Genomic DNA, 27,996 nt, shown 5'->3' with positions numbered 1-27,996 from the left:
AGGCAATCATTTTTTTTTAATTAAAAAAAGCTTTATTGGGGGTGGGGGAATGATAAACAAAGCAGAATCCCTCCAGGGATGGCAATAGTTCAACATTGTACATGCAGCAAAAATATTCTTTAAAAAATAAAAATGTTTGAGCTTTGAATTCATTTAAAACAATCACACACAGGATCTGATAAAATGTCCTTCCCACAAACCATAAAATAAATTGAGTTGTTAAAAATAAACACAATTTTCCCATTGCCCTTTGTTCCTTAATAAAGTTAGTTATAATGCCAGTAAGTATTGAGAGCAAGTCTCTGTTTACAATGAAACACACTTAAATATATATTGCTTAAATAGGCAACAAGACTGAAACCATTCAAATGTACCACAATGAATATTGCAATCAGATCACAGTGAATAAACCATCGTTGTGTCTTGCTTTTTCCTGCAGTGCAGGGGGTTGGATTAGATGACATTTTAGGTCCCTTCTAACTCTACAATTCCACAATCCTATAAGGCAATATCTGGCCCTTTTTGCAGATACATTCCGCAACATATCACTGACGCAATAGTTGTGCATTCATGGTGGATTTATTCTAGGCTGTCCCCACATCATTTCACTTTATTGGGTATTCTGCTACGCTTCCTCAATGTTACCCCTTGACTGATGTCGGGAAGGGCACTCTTGTGCTATATAGCGCAGCAAAAGTGGGGTGAAAAACATCCTGGAACATCTGTAGTATGAAAAGTTACAGGATTTCATCAAGAAGCTATGGGACACGTGCTGATGAGAAACGAATCTGTATGTCCATTCTGAAACTTTTGCAGGCACCCTGAAAGCGGGATTGCACATAACTGCCCTGATACCGTCATAAGCACCAATCATAAGTGCATAATAAAAAGGACACCTAGAGCCCTTAGACTGTGTTTAATAGCTGAGGGTATTCCATGGGAGCTATTGGATCAGGTACATTTAGACGGGAGGCCCTCTGCCACATGCCACTGCTCCCCTGTTCTTAGATGTTTGTAGAACCTTTGGCAGATTTTCATCCCCCCTGTGCCCCCTCCTTTGGCCAAATTTCCCAGCCATACCAGTAGGCAAATGATAATTTAACGTATTAGTCCAGGAGCAGGGACTCTGTGGGGCCCCCCAGATGTTTCTGGATCCCATCCTCCCAGACGAATGTTTGCTGGGGCTGGTGGGGGTTCAAGTCTAACTACATCAGGAGGTTTCCTCACTTCTCTTCTACTCCCAGCAACCCGTCCCCTTATTCCTTTCAGAGAAGCATTTGCCACTGCTGAGCAAGTGCAGGAGGTTTAGACTTGCATTTCCTTCCCTTTAAAAACGAAATAAAACCCTCACCCGAATTCCAGTACTTTGAAACCTCAAAATTCTGATGGGCCGTGGCTCATCGTTATCTCCTTTTCTCCAGATGTACTTCCTTTTTAATCTCATCACTCTTAGCATGTCATACACAAAGCAAGCCTCTCTCAAGCATCACATGGCCAGAAGAAGGTGGCCTGGGAGGGGTGTCCTACTGGAAAGCCGAGGAGGTTGAACAGGGTTTGTGGGACAGAACCACAGTTTTCTAGACCATGCTCCATGACGAGGGGACGTCCAGCCCTTCCCATACAGAGCTGCCCCTTTCAGTTTTAAAACCAGGACACCTGAGAATTCTGCTAGCCCTTCCCCATAAAAAAATAATAATTCAAGCTTCCAGTCTGCCGCAAAATTGGACATGGCTTCCACAGCTGCATCCATGCTGCAACTGAGGACGACGGTGTATGTGTTCTGTAAAATGGCACACGTTAAATGCCTCTGTGAGTTAAAGGTTTGGATTGTATATTAGGGTGGCTCATTGTAAAGAGATTCCGTACAAAGAGGTCTGACTCCCCATTGGGACATCTGGTTGGCCACTGTGAGTCCAAGATCCTGGAAGAGACAGACCACTGGCCTGATCCAGCTATAGAGTTCTCTTCTTATGTTCAAATTTCTGGAAGGTCTCCAATGAATTTTTGGACCAAAGGGCCCCATCTAGTTACTGTGCGGAAGTCCTGAGCAAGCTCTGCAAGAAGAAACTAAATGCATTTCCAGCTGTAATGGTGGAAGATGGAAACAGAGCAGCTCAGGTGCGTGCAGGTGAGGATCAGCCAGAAGAGATGCTGGCTGAAATCCTGGAGGTATCCTATCACCACCATGACTAGTAGCTATTGATCACCTTATAAGTTATACTCTTCTATGAATTTGTCTAATTCCCTTTCAAAGTTGTCCAAGTCGGTGGCCAATACTTGTCACTCGGTGAAAGAACACCCACCTTACATGCGAGAGGTCCCAGGTTCAGTCCCCAGCATCTCTGGATCTTACCTCAACACTAAATACGTAAAAAAAACGAAAAAACAAAAACAAAACACTGGCAGTGTCCTCCATTACATACTGGAGGGAAACAGGCTAGCTTAGGAAAGCAGCTGCTTCAGGCTGAACAGCGGGGGCCTAACCCTGCTTTGAGCTTAGCCCTGCCAGCCTAAATGAGGCTCCTTTGGCCTGAAGAGAAGCTTGGTCAGATGTCAAATCTGACTAGTTTAAAGAGGCTACACATGATATTATTTCTCACCACTCCTATGCCTCTTTTTGCAGAGCCTCCACCACCAGTCTTCCACATGGCTAGGGCTACAGGAAGTGATGGTTGGGGCTGTTTGTCCCAAAACATATGGGGAACACCTGGTTGGGGAGGCTGGAGGATGGACCCCTCTGGAAAGCAGTATCTGACATCTTGTGGACCTCTTTATCGGACGAGAACAAGTTTTAGCAGATGAGTTTGAAGCAATGCAAGCTGAGAAAACCAAACCATAAACTGGGCAGTGGGTGGGTGGGGGGAGAGCAGAAAGCTTGCCCTATATGGTTAATTTGAGATGGAAGCAACAAACCCAACCCCATTAATGGACTGGATACAGACTTCTCCCTTCTTTACCTACCGTCACCCTCCAGGAGGATGTTCCGTAGAGCAAATGTGTGTTATGCAACAATACTTCCTCAAGTTGAAAGCAAAGGGAGAGCAAGAGTACGTGTGAGGATATTGCAAAATCCCCCTTTGTTGTGCGTCCTCAGCCAGGCACAAGTGAGAGAGGCAGAGCGGCTCCTCCACCTCCAGGGCGTACGAAGGGGGCTTGCAAATGGCCCCACCGTACCGCAGCCTTCCCTTGGCTTGGTAAAAATCCAGTAATCTTTCAGAAAAGTCCAAGCGTCTTTAAAAAAAAAATACATCCAGGCTCCTGGGGATTTAAAAGGGTAGCTGAGTGAACGTGAACTTCTGCATATACAGGAAAGAAAAACCAAAAAGAGCAGTTCCCTTTGTTGCAAGATGGTGGCAGAAGCCCATTTTGCTACCCAGAAGGATATTAGCTGCTACACAGAGGGCACACCTGGGAGGGAGAGAAGGGCAACCAGCCTCTCCTCAAGTCTTCAAGGCAGATGCTTTGCTGTTGCCGAGGTCCAGCAAGTCCTGGACATCAGAGCAAGGCCTTGAGGATGAAGGACAGCCCAGCTCCACAAGAGAGACCCAACGCCAGGAAAAAGGTCATGATGGCTCCCGCCAATTCGCTCTCGTGTGGTTGCACCTGCCTGGGGGCGGAAACAGAGAAGAAGACACTTTATAATCTGGCAGAAAAGGCCATGGGTGAAGCCAAGGGGTGAGGTAATTGCCCCCCAAATCAAGTAAATAAATAAAAACAACTAACTGACCAACTGCATCTCAGATAACTTGGTTCTGCCACCCCATAATAAAGCCTGCCCCCCTATAACCTAAATCCTGGCTACACCTGTGGGAAAGGCCCTTCCTCTTTGCCCAAACCAGAGAGGAAACCAGGGCTGGATTTATGCACATGGAAGCTACAGTTTACAGCTTCCAATTATGAACGGCCTTTAAATACATTTTTTTAAAAACTCAATTTCAATTCCTTTGCTCTCAAAGAAGATCACAAAAGTGTCTTAAGCTTTATGTCCGACGCAGAACACTCACAGTGCACGTTGGGATGCTTCTGCCATTCAGAGGGTGCCAAAATGTGTGGGTCACTGCTACATAGAATCATAGAGTTGGAAGGGACCCGAGGGTCATCTAGTCCAACCCCTTGCACCCTGTATAAACTACAATTCCCAGGTCTCATTGGCTATTAAAGTGGTATAAGAGAGTGCTTTAAGTGTGTGGTGTGGCCTAAGAGGAGCACAATGGTGGTGGCTCAGGGAGCCTTGCATGGAGAAGGTCCCTGGTTCAACCCCTGGCTTTGCCAGGTAGGGCTTGGCAGGACTTTCCTTGTCTGAAACCTTGGAGAGCCACTGCTGGTTAGTGCAGACCAGGGGCTGCCAACACGGTGCCAATGTCTCAATGCAAAATAAATAAAGGGAACGAGCAATCCACTCTTGCACGCGCGCGCACACACACACACACACACACACACACCATTCATAATGCTGCTTCTGCATGTTTCAGAAGGAGCGACGTCGCTCAGAGGACACTCACTTTGGGGCCAGGCACATGGTGAGGGAGACGAAGTAGCCATTGGAGAGGGAGAAGACGACCATGAAGAGGACGAACCAGGCATCCTGGCGGAAGAGCATGGGCAGGTATTCCCGCTGGGGGACATTGCACAGAAGCAGGAGTGGGACGAGCAGCAGGCGGAGCCCCACCACTGCAGGGAGCAGGCGAAGATGCTTCTCTGGCTGGGGAGAGCAAAAAGCAGCGTTCTCTGCTTCATTACCCTATTTCCTAATAAACGTCCAAAGGTCTCGTTTTAAGATGTGGTGGCTGTGAACCTCCATACCCACCCACCTACCCGAGTTTTCTTACTTTCTCTTTCTTTTTATTTAGACTATTTCATAATTCGTTCTGGATCATTATTTTAACTTCATAAGAACATCTTGATCTTTTTTTAAAAAAAGATTTCCAAGTACTGTATTTTTCCGTGTACAGTCATACCTCATGTTACGTTCTTTCAGGTTACTTCCGGGTTTCGCCGCTCGCGCATGCGCAGAAGCGCAAAACGACATCACGTGCATGCGCAGAAGTGGCGAATCGCAACCCATGCATGCGCAGATGAGCCACTGCGGGTTGCACTATTTTCATTTTGCGAACAGGCCTCTGGAACGGATCCTGTTCGCAACTAGAGGTACCACTGTATAACGTGCCCCCATGAATAAGACACCCCCTATTTTGGGGGGCTCAAAATTTAAAAAATGTACTATGCACTATCCATGTATAAGAGAACCCCTTATTTTAAACTTCAAAAAATTAGGAAAAAATATAGTCTTATACATGGTAAGTATGGTAAATAAAACCTGCCTGGCCTCAAAAAGAGCAGAAGATCTTAGGATTCAAGCATACTCCTATGTAATGAGCGAGGAACTTTTTTCACGCCAAGGGCTGCATATTCCCGTCTGGGCAACCATTTGAGGGCCACATGCCAGTTGCAGGCAGGGCCAAATGCAAAAGAGGGAGGAGCAACAAACCGAATTTTTACCTTTGTACACTAGGCAAGTTTCTATGCATGCTCAACTCCATCCTCCATCCAGGCTAGGAAGAGTCATTACAAAAGTTCAAGGATGCCTCCTGTCCAAGCAAAAACACTTGGGAGAGTCCCAAGGACCGGGCAGAGAGACCTGGTGGACCACATGTGGTCTCCACCTGCTATAACAATCTCCCAAGTGTGAGATAAGGCTTCCTGAGCCTAGTGGCTCAAGCCCACAAAAGCTTTCCTTGAAATCAAAGTCTTGTAGGTGCCACATGCCTTATTTGCTTTTGTTATGGGAGGTTAACACTGCTGCCTCTCTGGAGTTCATCTAGAGATAGTCATAATAGTCACACTGTTTTTGGACAGCGTGGAGCCAATCCCACTTCAGACACTCATACTTACCCAGAGGAAATAGGAGGTAGCGCTGCGGCCCAGCCAGTCCATGACGTTGAACAGAAGAAAACAGCAGACAGGAGTGAAGAACTTCCCTAGGCATAAGAAAAAGACAGAGAAATAGGAGGGAGATGAATGCAACACTAACCTGTAATTAGATTTGCTTTGAAAAATCTGGTTTTGCTTACGTTTTATATCTACTACTTTAAAAAAGTTTGGTTTAATTGGGATTTTCCTTACGAATGTTTTATACCATTTCAGTAAACTGCTTAGAGGGTTTTTTGTCAATTAAGTGGTACACAAATCTTCTTTAAATATAAATAAAACTGAAGTTCTCATATGCCAGGTGTGAACAAAGCCCAGGTGTCCTTGATACTTCCCTCCACACTTGCCAGCCTCTCCTGCCACACCCTTTGAGAACCACTGGCCTAGCCCAATATTGTCTACTCTTGGCTGGCAGTGGCTCTCTGGGGACTGAGGCAGAGAAAATTCCTACACAATCCTTTTTTAACTAGAGATGTTGGAACCCTTCTGCAAGCAAAGTACAGTGGTACCTCAGGTTACAGACACTTCAGGTTACAGACGCTTCAGGTTACAGACTCTGCTAACCCAGAAATAGTACCTCGGGTTAAGAACTTTGCTTCAGGATAAGATAAGAACAGAAATCGTGCTCTGGCGGTGTGGCGGCAGCTGGAGGCCCTATTAGCTAAAGTGGTGCTTCAGGTTAAGAACAGTTTCAGGTTAAGAACGGACCTCTGGAACAAATTAAGTTCTTAACCCGAGGTACCACTGTAAGTGCTTCATCCCTGAGCCTCAGCCATCTTTCTAGGATGGTAAGCAATTGCCTTAGTAATAATAATAATAATAATAATAATAATAATAATAATAATAATAATTTATTTCTACCCCGCCCATCTGGCTGGGTTTCACCAGCCACAAAACCTTAAAAGCAGACTAAAACTTCAAACATTAAAAACTTCCCTAAACAGATGCCTCCAGATGTCTTCTAAAAGTCGGATAGTTGTTAGTTTCCTTGACATCTGATGGGAGGGCGTTCCACAGGGCGGGCACCACTACCAAGAAGGCCGAGTCTTGCTGTCTGTTTTGAAACAGCAGTGTCTCTCTAGGGCCTCAGACAAGGGTCTCTCCAAGCCCTCCCTGGCAGTGCTACTGGGGACTTCTGAGCCTGGGGCTTACTACCTGCAAGGTAGCTATACCACTGAGCTCCGTGGGCCTTTCTGTGGGGCTCCAGCTCTCAACTGCCTCTAGCCAGCTGGGACCGGCCCTCCTCATCCCTCCACCCCCAGCCCCCATTGGATCCCCCCATTACTCACTCCAGGTTTCATTCTCTGACGTGCTGGCGACGCTGGCAGTGATGGCGGGAAACACAGACAGAGTGATGGAGAAGACCATGACGATGCAGAGGGCCATCTGCCAAATCTATAACCGGGAGGAAGAGGAAGAGAGAGCAATGTGAGCAAGTTGGGTGCTGGCAAAACCAGCACCCTATTCCCCCACCCATCCTAGTCTTGACGTTTCCCGTTATTTCACCCCTCCGGCCACAGTCCCTACCTTCCTGAGCACACCTAGGACTGACGGTTTCGGCGGAGGCAGGCCTGCCCCATTGCTCCCATTCATAATCTCCAGGGGGCATTTTGAGTCTTCTTGCTCCAGGGCGATGGCAATCCCATTGCTCAAGCTCAGCGGTTCTCCTCCTTGGGTGGCACCCGGCACGGGGCCAAGGCCATCCTCTGGGGGCGGGACAGAAAAGGAGCCAATCAGCACATGGCAGAGTCAGGTGACCTACAGACTCTAATCGCCTTCTACTCTGAGACACACACACACACACACACACAGTAGAACTTCAGTTTTCGAGTATCTCGGAAGCCTAACGATTTGGAACCCGAACACTGAAAACCCAGAATTAATTGCTTCCATTTCCGACTAATAATTACAATATTATTATATTTTGAGGTTTTTTTAGTATTGAGTGAGGGGTGTTTTTTATGACTACATCAGGAATTCCATTGTTGGGTTGCCATGTACCTTTAATTATTAATAATAATAATAGTAATAATAATAATAGTAATAATAATATCATTTGAGCTTTGAGGGGTTTTTTTTAAAAAAAACCTGCAATTAATTTATTTACTTTGTAACGTTTATAGACCGATTGATTATTAAAAAAAACCAAAACAAAACCCTGAAAGCGGTTTACGAAGAAGTTAAACTGTCTAGATGCCAGCCAGGTAGAGGGAGACTTAACTGCACACTTGGGATGGCCAACGTGTAGCTCTTTAGATCAGGCTTCCTCAACCTCGGCCCTCCAGATGTTTTTGGCCTGCAGCTCCCATGATCCCTAGCTAGCAGGACCAGTGGTCAGGAATGATGGGAGCTGGAATCTCAAAACATCTGGAGGGCTGAGCTTGAGGAAGCCTGGCCTAGAGGTTGCTAGACTACAGTTCCCATCATCCCTAATCCCTGGTCTTGCTGGCTGGGGCTGCTGGGAGTTGGGACTCTAACAGCCTCTGGAGGGCCAAATGTTTCCCCACCCTGCCCTACAATCTCCATTATTAAATTTGCGAATTGGTTCCACCATTTGGGAAGAACTCTCAAGGGGGGAGCCTGGCTGACCCACTCCTTGGGGGGCTGCTTACCTGGGGAAAGAAGCCCCGTCTTGGTCTCCAGCTCATACTCTGGCTCTTCCTGGGCTCTCCTGTGCAGGTGGTGGCGAGCAAAATCCTGCAGAGGAAAAAGGGAGCCATGGTTGCAGATGGCAGGGTGTTTTTCGTTTAGTTTTATTTATTTATTAAAGTTCTTATGTTACATCGGTAAACATTACCATATTACATCACAAGACTTATTATATTATAATTTTCAACATGTATACGAAGTTTATATACTAAAAGGAAAACAAGAACAAAAAACTATTCCAAAATCATATATGTGCCAACACTTTGGACTTCCTGTCTATCCCTTTGTCTATTCCTTTTTTACAAATGAATGTACTCTTATTATTGTATATTTCATTACATTTTATCTAATACATTCCTATATCAACATGTACCCCTGGTCTTATTTCCCAACTCAGTCTCTCTCCAATGTCAATCAAATGCTAGCATAGATAGCGAACCTTTACTGTATTTTTGAACATATATCTTATATCTATCCCACTTTTCCATAAATTTTTGTTTTGAATTGCCTCTCAGGCTATTTGTCAACTGCGCCATTTCAGCAAATTCTTGTAGCTTGTTATGCCAATCCGTTATTGACGGGACTCCTTCTTCCTTTGCCACCAAAGTCTGAGCTGCAGCCGTTGCATATAAAAATACCTCCCTAAAGGCATTCGGGATGTCCCTGCCAACAATACTTAACAGAAATGCCTCTGGTCTTTTTAGAAAGGTTATTCCAAGCATTTTTTAAAACTCATCATAAATTAAGCCCCAAAACACTTTGATCTTCCTACACGTCCACCACCATGGCAGGGTGTTATCAGATTCCTCCATCACCCCTTCCCTCACCTCTGCAAGGTAAGCTGATAAGGCTGAGAACACAATATGAGCCTCTTGGATCAGGCCAAAGGGGGACCCATCTAGTCTAGTATCCTGTTTTCTCAGTGGCTAAGCAGATGCCCATGGGAAGCCCCCCAAGCAGGACCTCCCCACTTGTTATTCCCAGCAGCTGGTATTCTGAGGCCTGCTATACTGCCTCCAACAGTGGGGGGAAGAATAAAGTTACAGCAAGTTCATAGACTTCACTTCCAGGCAACCCAGATTTGTTTGCATAAAGTTTGCAGGGAGGTTAGAGAACGCTGGCAATTTATTTATAATTTGTGGTGTGTGTGTGTGTGTGGGGGGGTAGACAGCATTGCATTGCAATGCAATGCAAAAAGAAGAAGCCAGATTTTTAGGGGGGGGAGTGAGTTCGTTGCACAGGAGTGCCAAATTGACTTTAATAGTGCAACCTGAATTTGTCAGAATGTGGGAATGAATCCCACTCGAAGATCGCGTCAGTCTGTAAGCGCCCAGAAAGCAGTTTATCTGCTGTACAAAAGGGGTGAAAATAAGGAGATGTGTACATGGTGCAGGGGGCGGGGGAAGAGATAATGATTGTCCACATCGCTTTAGCCTAGTTGGCTTTTAAAGTGGATTAGACCATGCCAGCACTCACAAATCTCTTCCTTCCCTCCTCAAACCCAATGGAAAGAGCTCCCTCTTATTTTGCAAAACCAGGGTGTGGGAGAGAGGGCTTTGTCTCACCTTGTGGGGCAGCAAGATATAGCAGATGATCGAGATCAGGGTCCCAATGCAGGGGGTGACAAAATAGCTCAAAGCAGAGGTCTGAGAATCCACACCACCTGAAAATCCAGAGAACAATGAGATGAGGATGGGCAGCCTACGGAGAGTGCTTTCTGGACTACCCTTCTGGACTCACAGGGCTTTGACACAGCCCGTGAGGGTGAGGAGTAAGTTGCTAGAACTCGCACCATATTCCTTCCCCACAACCCTGCTATTCATCTTGGCATAAATGCAAACAAACAAGCCCACAGTTAAACACTGTCTTATCACCTCCGAACCTCTACCAGTCACCAGTCGAGCTTCTGTCATATCACGGAATGCTCACAAATGTTTGGGGTGAAGATGTCTCAAGACAGAACGTGGAGAAGGGTGGGGGGCAGTTTTGGAAAGAGAAGTGATAACTCAGTATGCAGGAGGAAGGAATTCTCACATAGGAGGGGGTGAGGGACAGGAGAGGGGTTAGTAGGAAGGAGGAATTAAAGGCAGGAGTGCTGGGCAAGCTATGAGACTGAGCTGGGGAGTGGGTGGGTAAGGGGTGCCACAGCCACATTGCAGCAGAGTGCACAGAAAAAAACAGAGCATTGCTGCGTTTCCCCCCCCCCGCGATGCAGGTTGTATTCAAAACACCAACGAATTATTACTTGGTGCACCTCAGAGGTCCTTTCTTCTTGTTCCTGGAAGAGGCAAAGGCCTGAATGAAGAAAGAGGTGGGGAAGAGAGATGAAGAAGTGAGAAGCCTACAGAGAAAGGGGCAGTTGGGGGCGGAGTGGGGACTTCACATTGGGCCTAAGGAATGCATGTGTGCTTTTGGAAGGAATGAACAGGCAAGTGGGCTCAGAAGGGTGAGGCGTACTGAGGAGGAGGAGGAGGAGGAGGAGGAGAAGCATTTAAGCCCCCTTGAGATCCTTGGAAGATAAAAGGTGGGACATAAATGTAATAGATGATAAATAAAATATAAGTGGTATTTTGGAGGGCAGCAAAGCAGCTCCGCCTCAGACCAACTGGGCGCTCCACATTAATAAGCCAAAGGCAGGCAATCTGAAGTTGCTGTTATTAAAATGCCTCTCCTGAAAGGGGGCCCACCACTTCCTGAGGCAGCCTGCTGCACGGCTGGGTGCCTCTTACTGTTTTCTCCCCCACCCCTGTAGATCAAGTTTGACAGGTGGAGAGGTGGGGATGCCCAGCTGTCTATCACCTGATGCCACAACGACATCAGATGACCTGCTTTTGGTCCAGTGCAGCATGTGACCCTTTGACGCTCCAACAAATCAGCTGATTATTGGGTTTCAAAGCACCGTCAGGGGCTCACTGCAAGCAGCAACGCTCAGCTGGTCATTAGGGCTTGCACAGAACTGAGGCAGACATCAGAGTGTCTCATGCTGCTCTCTGAAAAGGACCAATGGTCAGCTGAATGTTGATGCTTGCAAGCACCCTACGGGGCACTTTGAAGCCCTGGTGGTCAACTGTAAACCTGAGCCGTCCATGTCTTTACCTGCCCCACAGGTAGGGGCATATTAAGGCCCACAGACAGGCTGGACATTCCTCACCTCTGTCTTAATGTTCAGCAGAAATCTGCTCCCCTGCGATTTCCACTGTTTGGTTCTAAACTGACCCTCTGCAGCAACGGAGAACAGGTTGTCGCCATTTTCCACGCGACACTCCTTTCAGATATTTGAAGGTGGTTCTCCTTTCCCCCCTGGCCTCCTCGGTCTTCTCTTCTCCATGCAAACCGCCCCCCCCCTTCCCAGCACTTTCCCAGCGGGCCCTCAGAGGACTTGCTCTCCAGACCACACACTCCTTGTCCTCCTCACAATACTCACTGGCCATGGAGAGCAACATGGCGGTGGCTGCGAAAGTCCCAGCCATTCCTTGGCCGCTCAGGAAGAGAGTGCTGTAGCTTTGAGGGAAGGATCCCAGTTGCCCAAAGAGGCTGCCTTGCAAGACGGCGCAGAAGGCTGGTGAGAGGAGAGGAGAGAAAGAAGGTGGAGTTTGGGGGGCGAGAATGTCAGCAGCCAAGATGCTTAGTGGCATTTTACTTCCTTATAAGCTCACACACCCAGGACTGGGACTAAAACCATGGTTGTGGAGGGGCAACCTTCCCCTTTCTCGCAAGCACTAAGAACCACAATCCCTGAGGGGAGATCATTCCTCACAGCCAGAGGAAGCTGTGCAACTTCCTCCCTCTTTCCCTTGTCCAGCATCTTCAGAAGACAGTTTCTGTCATAGGCTCAAGATGCACCTCTTTACCACGACCTTTGACACTGGCATTTTTAAACTGCTGTCACCTGTATTAGGACTGTATGGTAAAGGCCGGGTGAACAGCAGCAGCAGCAGCAGCAGCAACAACAGATACCTTCTCTTAGATGGCAGTCCTAGAACGACAGAGTTAGAAGGAGACTTGTAGGCCGTTTGGTCCAGGGGTGGAGAACTTGAGGTCTCGGAGGGGAGGGTTTCAAATGCGGCCCTCCAGTTCTATCTGGCCCTCAGCATTCTCCCCAAGCCACACCCCCTCACTGGCCCTGATTCACACCTCAAGTGTTTTTGCCTGGCCTTAATCTCTTGCTTGTCTGGATGGAGGATAAAGAGGGGTGTGTGTAGAAAACTAGCCTGAATAAAATTGACACTCCTTGGCCCTGTATAGGATATAGAGTATCTCCACCCTCATAATTCAGCCCAGACACTGAGGTCCAGCGCCAAGGGCCTTCTGGCAAAAAGTGCAAAAAGTGCAGTTACAGGGAACCAGGCAGAGGGCCTTCTCGGTAGTGGCACCTTCCCTGTGGAATGGCCTCCCATCAGGTGCCAGAGAGATAAACAATTATACAACTTTCTGTAGACATCTGAAGGCAGCCCTATATCAGGAAGCTTTTTAACGTCTGATGTTTCGTCGTGTTCTTTTATATTCTGTTAGAAGCCGCCCAGAGTGGCTGGGGCATCTCAGTCGGATGGGTGGAGCATAAGTAATAAATTATGATTATAATTATGATTATTAAACTGTTCTTACCGTCCTAATCCTCAACCTGCCTTCCTGTAATTTAAGCACATCAGATCCAGTCTGAGCCAGCAAGTCTTTTCCCCTCTTCAGCATGATGGCCCTTCCCCTCAGCCTTTTAAAATTACACTTCTGCTCCACCTTTCCTCCCAGAAATTCAGAGCCACAGATCCATGGTTCTCCTCACCCCTGTTTTATCCACACAACAACCCTGTGAGGCTGTTCAGACAGAGGGACAGCAGCTGGCAAAAAGGTTTGGGGCCAAGCCTGATTTGAACCTGGGTCTCCCTGGCCCTAGACTGACTCTCTAACCGCTACACCAGACTGGCTCTCGGTCATTCTCTTCTCCAAACTCAAACCCTGGAGGTTACAGGTCTGCCACAGGCCTTGGGAGCAGACGGCAATGGCGTTATTGCTCTGAGAGGGACAGCCAGGCCATGCAGAACTCACAGTTAATGAACCAGACGCTTGCCATGGTGATGGAGAAGAAACTCTGGGCTGGCATCTCCACCCTGACCAAGACGGCCGTCAGCACAAAGAGGAGCAGGATCCCGATCAGGCTGCTCAGGATTCGCACTTTGTCCGGAATGCTTTGCAAGGGTGGAAAGGAGAAAGATGAAAGCTTAAAGGTTGCGCTGCCTAGATAAGAGTCGGAGGGGGCTGAGCAGCTAGGAGATGCAGGGAAGGAAGGGAATTGAACCCACGGCTTCAACTTACAAGAAAGGAGGTTCCAGCTATACATCAGGAAGAATTTCCTGACCGTAAGAGCCGTTGGCAGTGGAACAGACTGCCACTGGAGGTTGTGGACTCTCCTTCACTGGAGTTCTTTAAGCATAGGCTGGATGGCCACCTATCATGGATGCTTTAGCTGAGATTCCTGGACTAGAGGACCCTTGGGGTCCCCTCCAACAATACAATTCTGGGATTCAACACTGATGCCAGGATTTGAACTGGGAACCTCCTGCATGCCAAGCAGAGGCTCTACCACAGATCTACGACCCTTCGTCTCAGAAGGAAGTAGGTTTCTGGTCCACATGGTCCTGAATAAAGGGCTGATTTAAGTAGGAAGCTGACTTATACAGAGTCGGGCTGTTGGTCCTAGCTCAGTATTGTCTAAACGGACCGGCAGTGGCTCTTCAGGGTTTCAGTGGAGGACACTCCCAGCCCTACCTGGGGATGCTGGGGATTGAACCTGCTGCATGCAAAGCAGATGTTCTACCAGTGAGTGGTGGCCCTCAAAACAAAGCAAGTTTATGGTCTCTCTGCCCCAACTCTCCATATGTATTATGGAACCAACAGCGGACCTACCTCACAGGGCTGTTGCAAGCACACTCAAGGCTTTGTTGTGACTGACCCCTTATAGCGCAGTTTATAGAGAACACTTTGGACACATAGGTGGGGGCCAAGTCAAACAGTGGAAGGGGGAAGCAGGCCTGTACATTTTGCCTCACGTCTCAGGTTCTACAGACACTTGCTTTTCCTTCTTTTAAATGAAAGCTGGGAATCTGGAGATTACGCTTCACCCACGCCCAGAAAGGGAACTGGGAGAGTGTGGAGACAGAGGTGGGCAACACCCGTCTTGGGCATGGGATCAGGGCCAAGATGGAGGAGCAAGAAGCAAGCTAGCTCACCATTGGTAGAGGAGGGAGTTGAGAAGGGTGAAGAGGAGCAGAGGCAGCTGGGAAAGAAGAGCCAGCCAGTTGCTGAAGTTAAAGTCATCACTGCAGTGGGATGAGGGTCCAAGTCTCAGGCCTGTCCAGTTCCCATCCTCCTCCTGGCCAGCTGAGCAGTTCCCCACAATGAGCCGAGACTGAAAATACTGAAAAGAAGGTTATACTCTGTTTGAACAGTGTCTGTGTGTTCAATTCCCCAGGAAGAGAGGGGCCGGGACTCCGACTCGCCCTACACCATTGTTATTTATTAGATATTTATATACCCACTTTCATTGCAAGATCTCAGGGTGGTTCACAGGATAAAAATACAACACACATTGTTGGACCATTAAAGCTCTTCCCCTCTCAACCCACATGCGTGCAGGCTAATTGAGGCATGGTGCAAGGACACTTTGCACATGCTCCACTGCACCTTGCTCATGCTTGCCATGCTATTCAATCGATGGAAGTTCCAGGCTGGCTATGGTGAGCTAAGCCCAAAACTCGACCCGTTTCCTCAAAGCACCAAACAACAGGAAGCCATGCTGCCATCGCAAACCGCCTCCATGACTGCGTGCCACTGGCACAATGGGGCTTCCATTTCCTCTGTTCCTCCTCCTCCAGAGGTGGGACTGCAGGGTTGGATAGGCAAAGAGCAATCTGTATATTTGTGCAGGTGTTTTTTTAAACAAACAATTTACGGACTGATGCCAGCATGGGATGGAAAGGCCTTGCGAATGAACACATCCGTGTGAAACGGAGACTATCCTTTCCGTTCCTGCTCCCAGGTTAAGGGGGATCCAGGGATGCAGCCTAATTCATTCTGGGGAAACGGCCTTAGAGTGGAGCTGGATTCAGAGTTTCCTCTTATTTTGAAGAACAAGAAATAGAAAGAAGTGAGTGTGCAACAAGGGCGATGATTCCTGGCGTGAGCTGCACATGGGATATTTAACCACGTCAATTTATGTTTTGCTAGATAGGCACACGACAGATGAAACTCACAGAGTTTTCCTTCCAGTTTCCTAGAGAGGCTTCTGTGAGAGACGCTCCCACTCTGCCTGGGCACCCTCTCTTACTCTTTCCACCATGCCAGCAACATAAGAACATCTGCTAAGCTAGACCTAAGTATGTCTTTGTTACAGAATTACCATGTTAAGCCTGCCCGGACAAAGCTGCTGTATCTGTTAACTCTTCAAAAAGTATTCTGAGGGAGTAAATGGTTTTTTTTTTTTTTTACCTTTTACAAGACTGTTTATGTGGTTGTTATTTTAAGGGATAGAATAGGGGGAAATACAAGGGAGAAGGCAGTCTGCCTTAAAGCATCTTGGATTAAGGTAAAGGTAAAGGTACCCCTGCCCGTATGGGCCAGTCTTGACAGACTCTGGGGTTGTGCGCCCATCTCACTCAAGAGGCCAGGGGCCAGCGCTGTCCGGAGACACTTCCGGGTCACGTGGCCAGCGTGACATCGCTGCTCTGGCGAGCCAGAGCCGCACACGGAAACGCCGTTTACCTTCCCGCTGGTAAGCGGTCCCTATTTATCTACTTGCACCCGGAGGTGCTTTCGAACTGCTAGGTTGGCAGGCGCTGGGACCGAGCAGCGGGAGCGCACCCCGCCGCAGGGATTCGAACCGCCGACCTTTCGATCGGCAAGTCCTAGGCGCTGAGGCTTTAACCCACAGCGCCACCTGCGTCCCTTATCTTGGATTACTTAAACTGAAAAGGCTAAAACTAGCCTATCCAAACTTCCTTGTTAATCTGCAAATGGATGCCTTCTGCTGAACTCTCAAAAGTGAAGGAGGAAGGATAATATCTAATAAAGATATCCTCTCTGAGCATCTACAGTATTCATATCCCAACCCTGTCCTGGGGCTCAGCCCTGGAAATGTGTCCCACCCCCCACCCCACCCCCGATGCCCAGAGAAGAAGGTGCCTAAAGCAAAGGACCCACCGGTATGGCTGTGATGAAGAAGTTCCAGGGCAGGAGAGTTCCCAGGCCAAGGAGGAAGAAGATGATCCCCACACAATGGAACCTGGGGGTTTGGAGAGGAGAAGCAGTCATTAAACAGATGCAGCTGGGAGCAAATCAGGACACTCGTCCATCTAGCGCAGTATTGCCTGCTCTGGCTGGCAACGGCTCTCCAGTGTCTCGGCCAGCAAGGGGGGCTTCCCCCATCACCAACTACCTGCTGATCCTGATCCTTCCTAACTGAAGGTGCCCCGATTGCATAGCAAGCAGTCTTAACGTTGAGCTATAGTCCTGCTTAAAAAAGAGTGATAAAGATTCTAGCCCTCAAGATTCTGAAAAATCAGGGCTAGATCAGGCTCAGTACTGCCTGCTCTGACTGGCAACAGCTCTCCATGGTCTCAGGCAGCCGCCACCTGTCTCTTGATCCCTTTTAACTGAAGATGGTGGGAATTGAACGTGGGACTTTCTGTAAGCAGAGAAAGCATTCTACCACTGTACTACGTTGCCTCCCTCTCAAAAAGGAGTCAAAAGCAATTCAGGCCAGGCAGGTGGGTCATAAATACCACAATCCAAGCCCGCCGGTAACATCCCCTCCACGAGAACACTGTGTAACTGTGGTCGCAGTGCTCAGAGTAGGGCTGGGCAGCTGGGCCTAACCAAAATTGAGTATCCTACAACGGCTCAAAGTGGCACTAGGTGAGGGAGATAAGGGGAAGATTACCGTAAAACGTAGCTAGGTCCTGCTTTTAGGGTTTCTAGAACAATACAAGAACCAAAATATAGCTTTACTTTGAAATCTGCAATCTTCCCAATTTTGCAGCGCAGTTCCTCAGCCATGTGTACAGAAATGCGCATACAAATGTGCATTAAAGTGCGTATCTAAATATAATGCCCAAATGCATTAGGTTAGGGGAAACAGCTTTGCAAAAATGTCTCTTGTTAGGCAAAACTGCCTACAGAAATACGCTCATGAATTTTCACGAGGGCTTCCCACCACCAATATGAGAACAGAGGCGGAAATGTGGAGAGCTCAACTCCAGATCAGCAAAATGGGGAAAGGAAACTAACAGTTTCTCCCACCCCTGCCTCCCCAAATTTTGGACCACAACTCCTATTACTGGGGCCGACTGAAGCTGTAGTCCAAAGTGTCTTAAGCGCCCCAGGTTACCAAAGGCTGGATCTGAAGCAGAGAGAGAAAGAGAGTGACAGATTTAATCTAATAAACCGAAGGCATGTCTACATGACAAGGCCTTGCCTGGTAGCGGTTTCCGCCCTCCTCCCCGCCAATCTATTTACCACCCCATCTTCTTATCCCTCCCCCACCAGGCACACAAACAGAGCACAGCACCAAGAAGAAAGCGTTCCCACCCCCATGCTCATTTCTGGACAGGAAAAGCAGGTTTTGAGGAACCGATTCCTTTGTTTGCTGCTTTTTTAAAAAAAGAAAAGAAAGAAGGGAAGCGGAAGATTTAAGTCGCCAGTGCACTTGTGGCAGCACTGGGGAGGGGAACAGGGTACCTAAAGGAAATCTGTGCACCTGCCCAGAAAACTGGAAACTCAACACTTCTAATCCTTATACCCTAACTCATGCAACTTGACTAATCCAGGTGTGAAACATTCCATTCCCTCCCCAAACACATACCTGAGTATGCAGAGAAGGAAACCTAAGAAGGCACACCTAGGCAGCTGCATTTTGTAACTGAAAACAACTGGGGAGGTGAGGCTTATACAACTGGTCCAATTTGGAGTTAACGAAAAAAATTGTGTCATGTGCAGAGCAGAAATAACGGGCTGCATCCAACTAACTAACTAACTAACTCATAACGATTTTTTATTATTCATATGCAGGGCCGGATTTAGGTTTGATGAGGCCCTAAGCTACTGAAGGTAATGGGGCCCTTTATATTTCCAGCTGTCCTTTGTCAACAACAAATTGTCACTGTTTTTTGTGTTGAATATATGCTATATGGTAATTTATAGGACCTCATAGGTATCTAAAGCCATTTGCACAAAACAAAATATGCTTTTTATCTTATATTTTGGAAATGTACACCCAGTGGTTTTTTCCCTTTAAATTTTTTCTGGGGCCCCCAAGAGAGTATGGCCCTAAGCTATAGCTTGTTTAGCTTATATGTAAATCTGGCACTGGTTTGGAAGGGTCCCCTCATCTAGTCCAACCCCCTGCAATGCAGGAATCACAGCTAAAGAATCCCTGACAGGTGGCCATCCAACCTCTGCTTAAAAATCATCAATGAAGGAGAGGCCACCACCGTCCGCTGTCAAGCAGCTCTTACCCTCAGAAATTTCTTCTTAATGTTTAACAGGAATCTCCTTGCTTGTCATTTGAGTCCTACCCTCCAGAGCAGCTCAAAGCAAGCTTGCTCTGTCTTCCATGTGGCAACATCCTCCAGATATTTGAAGATGGTTATTGTATCAGCTCTCAGTCTCCTCACCTCCAAGCTAAACCTACCCAACTCCCCAGTGGCGTAGCGTGGGTTGTCAGCACCCGGGGCAAGGCAAGTAATTTGCGCCCCCTAACCCATGGATTTTAGCACTCGGGCAGAGACCTGCGAGTGCGAGCACGCCCCCCCCCCCGAGGTTGCGCCCGGTGCAGCCAGCCCCCCCTGCACCCCCACGCTACGCCACTGCAACTCCCTCAACCGTTCCTAATTGAGGTTTGCAGATTTTCATTCTTCCGCCCCTTTGGTCCCGCTCCACCCTTCCCCATCCACGCCACTGGGCAGATTCTGGTGGAATGCATCACAGATTCATTGCATTCGTCCAGGAGTGGGGGGGGGTGGACCTGCAGCCCTCCAAATATCTCTGGGCTTTAAATCCCATCCTTCCTGAACGCTGGCCCATGCTGGCAGGTGCAATCAGTACTGAAAAGTGTCTCCCTGCACCGATACCATCATGAATGTGCAATAAAAGCAACATCTAGAGGGACCCTGTTTGAAATCAGTGGGCATGACTGACTTAGGTCCATTCATTTCAACGGCTATACTCTGAGTACTGTATAATGAAATTGTGTTGTTAATATTTTGTTGAGAGCCACCCAGAGTGGCTGGAGCAATCCGGTCAGGTGGGTGGCATATGAACAGTTCCAGATTTACGTATAAGCTAAACAAGCTATAGCTTAGGGCCCCACTCTCTTGGGGGCCCCCAAAAAATTTAAAGGAAAAAAAACCTGGATGTACATTTCCAAAATATAAGGTAATAAAACAATACACACACACACAGCAACAGTGCTTTGTGTTGTGTAGGCTCTGCTTCCAACTATGATTTGTATGACTCTGCTTCCAACTGCGATTCTAAGGTTCATTGCAGTTCTGCAAACACGGGCAAATTTATTATTTTTTATTGCATTTATATCCCACCTTTTTTCTCCAGGGAGTTCAAGGTCATGTACATTGTTCTCCTCCTCCTTATTAAATCCCCACAACAACCCTGTGAGGTAGGTTAGGCTGAGAGGAAATGATTGACCCAGGGTCACCCAGTGAGCTTTGTGGCCAAGTGGGGATTTGAACCCTGGTTTCTCAGGTCCTAGTCAGACACTCAGGTGTTTTTTTTACCACCTTTGTAGCCTACAAATCCCCTAAGAAGCTCATGAGATCATCCCATTTTATCCTCCTTGTAAGCCATGATGAGCGACGCAGGTGGAGTTGTGGGTTAAATCACAGAGCCTAGGACTTGCCGATCGGAAGGTTAGCGGTTCGAATCCCCGTGACGGGGTGAGCTCCCGTTGCTCGGTCCCTGCTCCTGCCAACCTAGCAGTTCGAAAGCATGTCAAAGTGCAAGTGATAAATAGGTACCGCTCTGGTGGGAAGGTAAACGGCGCTTCCGTGCGCTGCTCTGATTTGCCAGAAGCGGCTTAGTCATGCTGGCCACATGACCCGGAAGCTGTACGCCGGCTCCCTCGGCCAATAAAACGCGATGAGTGCTGCAACTCCAGAGTCAGTCACGACTGGACCTAATGGTCAGGGGTCCCTTTACTTTTAAGCCATGATGGGCCAAAGAAAAGCTTCATGGATTTTGAACCCAGAGCTCTCCCCACTCCGGCCCACCACACTCGACTACACCCCACAGGCCCATGAGCAACCTCTGCTTGAGAAGGGATTCTGTTTAACTCAACAACAAATAAATAAACCACCCTCTAACATGAAAAATAGTAACTCATCCATGAGGGGGTGTCATGTTCGGGACTCTTGTGTATGTTACAAAATCCCTACCCAAAAGGCTCAGGAAGCAATGTGCTCTAAGGCATCCCAGGTATTATTCTCATGTTGCAGTCTCTGCAAATGGTTCTGAGGGTTAAGGTGCTTATTATCTCGGCTCTTTTCAAAGTATATTCTCCCCAAGTCAAATCTCACGGGGCTTTGATACTTACGAGTCCTTGGGGGTCTCCTGAGAAGCCATCGGGAACCAGTTACACCCCCTAAGCGGGAGGCAGGAACAGTGGCAGGAGTCTGGCCCCTGTCAAAGCACAGCTGCACCTGAAAGGGAATTGGAAAAAGTCGTAACAGAAGGGAAAACTCTGCTTCCATCCACGAAGGACGAAAACACTAATAAACTCAGATTATGCCCATCTCAAGCGTTCGGGAGGTTCTGAGAACTCCAGCTTTCAAAGAGGGGATTTGAAAAAGCAATGAAAGGCAGGAGGAACTGCACACCCCAGATCTGTGCAAAAAAAAAGCACAATAAAGCACCCCAAGGGTTGACAGGACCCTGCCTCACCCCGTAAGAGAAAGATCCCCAGACCAGTGGTCCCAGGGAATGGCTGAGATGCCCGCTTCCCTGCTCTCGTGACATGTGTGGATCAGATGCAGCCGCTCACTGCTGCAGAGGTCTTTTCCAGCCCAATGGCGACATGCCAGCAGTTGGCAGGGCCAGAGGCAAAAGTGTTCAAAGCAACAAATGTGAATTTTACCCTTCTGTGCACACCCCTCTCTGTCCTCCATCCAGGCTCAGAAGAGGCATTCTCAGAGTTCAAGGACATTTTGCAGACAAGCAAACACAGTCGAGGCCAGTGAGGGCCATGAATTTGAAAGACCCAATAGGGAAGGCTGCAGGGTCACATTTAGCCCTTGGGCCTGAGATTCCCTAATGAGAGAAATGCACTCTGTATGCTCCCAGAGGCACTCTTTTTCTGTTACTACTTCCTATATTCTGCCTTGATCATATAACTGTTGAGTTGGAAGGTGTCCAAGACCAGCCCCCTGCAATGCAGGAATATGCAGCTGTCCCACATTAAGGATCGAACCTGCAACCTTAGCCATATCAGCACTACTCTCTAACCCACTGAGCTATGGCTCTAAGGCTGAGTCAGATGAAGCCCTACAACCGTTATCCTGCCCACGCCTTCAACAACTCAAATGGAGGCCAAGAGTGTCCTCAAGCCACAAAACAGAAGGGAGAGGCAGGGTCTTACTCTTGCACATGCTCAGAGACACTCTCCTCTTTATTACTGCTTCACACTCTGCAGGGATGGACACAAAGCATTCAAAGATTGACAAAGGAGGAAAGACAACTGACCCACAGCGCTGAATCGGTCCTAGTTCAGGCCCAAACAGGCATCCTGGAAAACTGCATAGGCCTTTGGCCCGACCCAACTTCAGGGCTCGTCTTATGTTCCAAGGCCTCAGGTCTGTTCTGAATACCAGGATAAGCCCTGCAAAATGTGTAGCAATGACAAAGGCGAGAGTGTCTCTGAGAATGTGCAGAGTTGGACCCTGCCCCTCCTCAGTGCCTGGGCTTGCGGGGCAAAGAATTTAAGCACTAGTGTGGAAGTGTGTAAAATGGAAGGGAATTTGCCATTACAGCATTTGCCAAGGTGGTGTTTTCCAGACCTAATGGACTACAACACCCATCAGACCCAGCCAGCAAAAGTGTGATCGCTGGGGCTGATGGGAGCTGTAGTCTAAAACATCTGGAAGGCACCCAGGTTAGGGAAAGCTGGGTTATTATTATATCTAATGCTGGACATTTGTGATTGTAATTTAATAAATAATAATAATTGTTATTTGCATGCTAGTTTTACCTGGTTTTTTCCTGATTTTAAAACAACTTAAATAGATACATTATAGACATATTTCTACAGTAGGGGTCATCTTAGCCAAAAACCTATGTATACATTTTAACTTGCTTTTTTTAAAAAAAAGCAACAACAAACAATCCAGTACGAAACAGAATAATCTGGTTCTTCCTTCCAAAACTTCAAGCCCCAAATAGGCGTTAAAGAGTCAATGTAAATTCCTGGTTATTTTGCAACAAGAAAAATAAGGAAGTAAACGGAATAAGCATAACCTCTTAAATCCAGATGCACAGACTGGAATTCACCTTGGGAAAAGATATCAAGGGAATTGTTGTTTTTACACACACACACACACACACACACACACACACACACAGCCTACTCACATTGCTATCACCCCCTCCAAAAACTTCAGCCGACTGCTCAGGTAAGGTCTGTTAGTCACCACATTATACACTTCGAACAACATTTGGGATTGCCCAATCAGGAATTTGCAAAGGCCTGGTCAAAGGCCATGGGAGGTTTTCACCCTTGCCACTGCTTTTGTTGACAATGGCCTCTGGTTACCCTCCTCCTCTCAAATTCCACCCCCTCTGCAGTTTTTTTTTTTTTATTAAGTGTTCGTTTATCTTTCACAGGTAATACAAGGCAAGGAACAAAGGAAACAAATAATATTTTCTCCTCCCCCTGGAACAGTCTCAGAAATATGTCCAAGAAAGAAAAGAAAAAAGTTAATTCCACCACATATCAAGCACCAAATAAATGTATCTGTCAATAATTGTCCACAGGTCACAGGAGGTCAAAATTTGTGCTTTTTTATAGCATATGAAATAAAATCAAGCCATTTTTTTTGGTCTGCCTTTTTGCCTTTGTTTTCTACAAGTTTATTCTCCTGTTCTGGTTTAGCATCTGTCGGCATTGGGCAGTTAAAGCACTAGGAAGTCAAACAGAATACAGGAGCCCAGCTGAGGCATCACTCTTTACCTTGCACATAATCACACCAGGACTCTGATTTTGGGGCAATAAGAAAGCTACGTTTATTGCAGGAAGTAAGTTCTTGAAAGGAAAGATCCTAGTTCTGTCTAACCAAGGGGGAGATGCAAAGAGTCAGCCAGGCTTGATCTAGGTCAGGAGTCTCCCTGTAGTTTTTGGCTGAGATGAGGTGGTTGCTTAGAAGAGAATGCTGCCCTCCTACGCCTTGGGGAGCTTTAAGAGTATTCCCCAAATTCTTGGAGGACAGAGCTATCAATGGGCATGAGCCACAATGGCTATGTTCTACCAACACTGTGCAGTGTGCCTCTGAATGTCCATTGTTGGCAGTGGCGTAGCGTGGGGGGTACAGGGGGGCCGGCCGCACCAGGCGCAACATCTGGGGGTTAGGGGGCGCAAATTCATGGGTTAGGGGGCGCATATCCATGGGTTAGGGGGCGCAAATTACTTGCCTTGCCCCGGGTGCTGACAACCCACGCTACGCCACTGATTGTTGGAAGTGTGGACTAATGCAGCAGCCAGGCTCTTCTTATGAACCGGCTCATATAGTTCAGGGGTCAAAAGACCATAATAACATGAGAAGAGCCTGCTGGCCCATCTAGTCCAGCATCCTGCTCTCACAGGGTTCAGCCAAGTACTTACAGGAAACCTGCAAGCAGGATTCGAACACAAGAGCCCTCTCCTTCCTGTGGTTTCTGGTGCCTGGGATTCCACCAAATAACCTCTGGTGGCCCAGAGAGAAAGTTTGGAAGGGTCAGTTTTGAAAAACAGGTTCAACACCTGGCAATCTTCCCCCTCCCATCCCAGGCGTAGGAAAGATACAGGCAAGGGAAGGCGCTCTGCACAAGTTCAGGGGCACAGCTGCTTCTTGCTAGTCACTTAGTAGTAGAGCATCTGCCTTGCAAGCAGATTGCCCCCCCCTCCAATCCACAGCATCTCCAGGCTGGGCTAGGAATGTCCCCCCACCTGAAACCTTGGACAGCTGCTGCCAGTCAGTGTAAACAGTACAGAGCTACACGGACCACGATAAAGTCCTGTGTGCTTGTTTGCTCTAAAACTGCACCCTGATGTTGAAAATGTCCCCCCCCCCCCCGGTCTCTGACTGATCTCTAGAAAAGGCATTTTTTAAAAAGAAGCTAGGCTTGAGCCCCTGCACCTGTTTTCGTCTCCCCCACCCCCAGGCCCTCGAAATCTTCTTCTTAAGCCATCCTCTTCCAGAGGCCCTACCTTGAGTTCGGAAGGGTCATATTCCTATGCAATACAGAGTCACTTCGCTTCGGATCATGGGAGCACGCTCGGGCATCCTTCCTCCCGTTCCTGCACCCCCGGACCTCTTCGCGGCGCTCGGGGCCGCTGCGGGCTGGGCGCTGCAAGGGGCGCCGAGGCTCACCTGCCTCTGCGGAGCTCCAGCCCCCGGGGGCGGCGCTGCTTGCTGCCGCCGCTGCCGGTACTGCCCGGCCTCGCCTCCATGAGGCTGGAGATGCCGGCGAGACAGGAGAGCCTCTCTGCCGCCGTCGCCCTTGCAGGGTCAGGGAGGAGCCGGCCTCGGAGTCTGCGTACAGGAGCGCGCCTGGGAAAGAGGCCGCCTCTCCCCACCCCTCTCTCGGTCTGCCTGTCCGCCGGCACCCTGAGAATGGCCGGCGGAGCCGACCGGCAGGGAGAGACCAAGGGGGGGAAATGGGGGGATGAGGCGGCCGACGGAGCAAAGGGGATCTCTGGGGGAAATGGGCCGTTCCAGTTGTCACCGGCAGGGCTAGCAATTAGGCCAACCGGCAGCTGCCTATCTGGGTCGCAGCGCTGAATTTTGAGGAGCGCAGTTTTTATACAGATTCGCTTTTGTTGCATCTTATCTGTTCCAGGCAATATTTTACTTTTATTTCAGATCTTCAATGCCGTTTCTCAAAGCTCAGAGAATCAGCACTTTACTTGACGGAATGGGTGGCAAACTGTAAAAAAGAGAAGACTATGAATTGAAAATGGAGATGCCATATGTCCTTTCCCTTGTTTATTTGGTTGTTTTGCGACACGAGAAAAGCTTTAATAAAAGCTAATTTTAAAATGGCAAAGGAAAATCTGGATGGGCCCGAAATTGAAACTTTTAAGAAACCTAAATGTTGACATCGCAATTCACAAGTTGAATCAGAATGATTTGTGTGCCAAACCGTGGTCTTTTGTCATTGAGAATTGGTGTCATACAAGTCCACGCAAATGTCAGCACTCTGGTGGGCGTGTTCCAAAATAGCTGAAGGTTCTGGGCAGCCCTCAAGGGCAGCCCTCCGTGGAGTGCATTACAGCAGTCTAAGCCCAATGTTACTAGAGCATGGATTCCCGTAGGAAATCCAAATGGAACTTCCGTGTCCAGCCGCACTCTTCCCTTAAAGGCCTGTGGAGACAGACGATGGACAGAGCGCTGTTGCCCTCACACCCTGTTTCTGGGCTTCTCAGTGGCATCTATGGGAAACTGGATGGGGGAGCTCTGTGGGCTTTTAGAGTTGATCCTACCAGGGCCAGCTCAATACATTTTGGCATCTGAGGCAGACCCCAAAATGGCACACGCACCCTCCCTGCCATGGAAGAAGGGGTGAAGGAAGTTCTACACCAGGAACAAAGGGGTGGGGGAGAGAAAGAGCTACATCAGGATCTGCTGCCCTTGCGAATCCTGCCGCCTGAGGCAATCACCTCACCTTGCCTCATGGGTGAGACGGCCCTGGATACTGCAAGCCTACTTTCTTATGGAGAACAGGCTGGAACTCGCCATCCTTTCCCTCTCCTCACCCCTTGATGAGTCTTTTGCATCACACTGTAATATTAATATGTTCATAGGAGGCTTTGCATCTGAGCCCCTCATTGCACTGACCCCTGCCCTGGCCTTTCCGCTGCTGAGATCTTGGTTGCTACTTACCATTTCGACAGTTCGGGGGGGGGGGAACCCTATGACTGTGAACACACTATGCATTTAAACCTACCCTGCTCCAAGAATCCTGGGAACCATAGTTTGCTAAGGTGCTGGAAAGTGATGGGGTGCACTACAGTTCCCAGGATTCTTTGAGGAAATGCCGGTTGCTGGGACTCACAGGGGCGGAGAATTGCTGTTGTGCTGCTGGGGTCCTCCTTTTAGGTTTCCCCACAAGGGTGTCTGGTTGGCCACCGTGAGAACAGGATGCTGGACTAGATCCAGCCATCAGGCTCTTCCGGGGTTATTCACTTATTCTCCCTCAGGCTAAACATGCCCTGCTCTTTTAACCACTCCTTATAGGACTTGGTTCCCAGAACCACTCACGCCATCCTGGTCCCCTCTGGGCATGCTATCAGTGCGGCCAGTGCAGGTGGCCTCTGCCCTGAGGATCTTACAATCAGAAGTCTGGCGCGCAGGAAGGAACAGAGGAAGGAGAAGGAAACGGAGCAGGGTATAAGCATGGAAAGAGTCTGCGGTTGTTTCAGTTGCAGGTAGCCAGGCTTAGCTCCAGTTTTTGCTGCTGAGACCACATAACACTGGTCTTGAAAGACCTACATTGGCTCCCAGTACGTTTCTGAGCACAATTCAGAGTGTTGGTGCTGACCTTTAAAGCCCTAAATGGCCTCGGCCCAGTAGACCTGAAGGAGCGTCTCCACCCCCATCCTTCTGCCTGGACGCTGAGGTCCAGCGCCGAGGGCCTTCTGGTGGTACCCTCATTGTGAGAAGCAAAGCTACAGGGAACCAGGCAGAGGGCCTTCTCGGTAGTGGTGCCCGCCCTGTGGAACACCCTCCCATCAGATGTCAAAGCGATAAACAACTACCTGACATTCAGAAGACAACTTAAGGCAGCCCTGTTCAGGGAAGTTGTGTGACATTTTAGTGTATTTTTGGTCTCTGTGGGAAGCCGCCCAGAGTGGCTGAGGAAACCCAGCCAGATGGGCAGGGTACAAATAATATATTATTATTATTATTATTATTATTATTATTATTATTATTATTATTGCTACTGCAGGAGAACGGAACTATGCAATTACGAAACAAGTCGTACAATTTAAAACAAGCTGAAATGAGGTTGTTTACACACTTACTTTTCAGTCACCTCTGGAAGGCAAGGCTAAACAAAGCAATGTATCTCACCGTTCGCCATGCTTCCTTGGTAATGGCGCTCTGCATGCCACAGCCACAGCTGCTGTGAGTGAGAAAGGGAAGTTCTTCTGTTCTTCTCGAGGTT

At 48.2% G+C, this 27,996-nt stretch overlaps 1 protein-coding gene across 3 annotated transcripts; it reads right to left on the bottom strand.

Moving 5' to 3' along the window:
• Positions 1 to 9: 9 nt before the first annotated feature.
• SLC29A2 (solute carrier family 29 member 2) lies at positions 10 to 27,965 on the bottom strand. 3 transcript variants are annotated; one of them, XM_083716315.1, is made up of 13 exons: positions 27,850 to 27,965; positions 21,176 to 21,275; positions 16,771 to 16,852; positions 14,802 to 14,989; positions 13,621 to 13,760; positions 12,002 to 12,136; positions 10,143 to 10,240; positions 8,541 to 8,625; positions 7,456 to 7,634; positions 7,218 to 7,323; positions 5,893 to 5,978; positions 4,503 to 4,702; positions 10 to 3,607 (listed from the first exon to the last, which is right to left on the bottom strand). In XM_083716315.1, exons 2-13 carry the CDS (start codon positions 21,202 to 21,204, stop codon positions 3,496 to 3,498), a joined length of 1,440 nt encoding a protein of 479 aa, XP_083572441.1. In that variant the 5' UTR covers positions 21,205 to 21,275; positions 27,850 to 27,965; the 3' UTR covers positions 10 to 3,495. The 3 variants fall into 3 exon arrangements, with proteins under 3 accessions (XP_083572441.1, XP_083572439.1, XP_083572440.1); XM_083716313.1 differs by lacking the exon at positions 27,850 to 27,965 and adding an exon at positions 25,037 to 25,577 and having other exon boundaries at positions 21,176 to 21,281; XM_083716314.1 differs by lacking the exon at positions 27,850 to 27,965 and adding an exon at positions 22,321 to 22,465 and having other exon boundaries at positions 21,176 to 21,281.
• Positions 27,966 to 27,996: the final 31 nt, after the last annotated feature.

This window comes from Podarcis gaigeae, assembly GCF_964106915.1.
Source record: "Podarcis gaigeae genome assembly, chromosome: 16".
In the NCBI taxonomy this organism is placed as follows: Eukaryota; Metazoa; Chordata; class Lepidosauria; order Squamata; family Lacertidae; genus Podarcis; species Podarcis gaigeae.
Note: the sequence above shows the minus strand (reverse complement) of the source record. Positions and strands in the feature narration are given on the sequence as shown.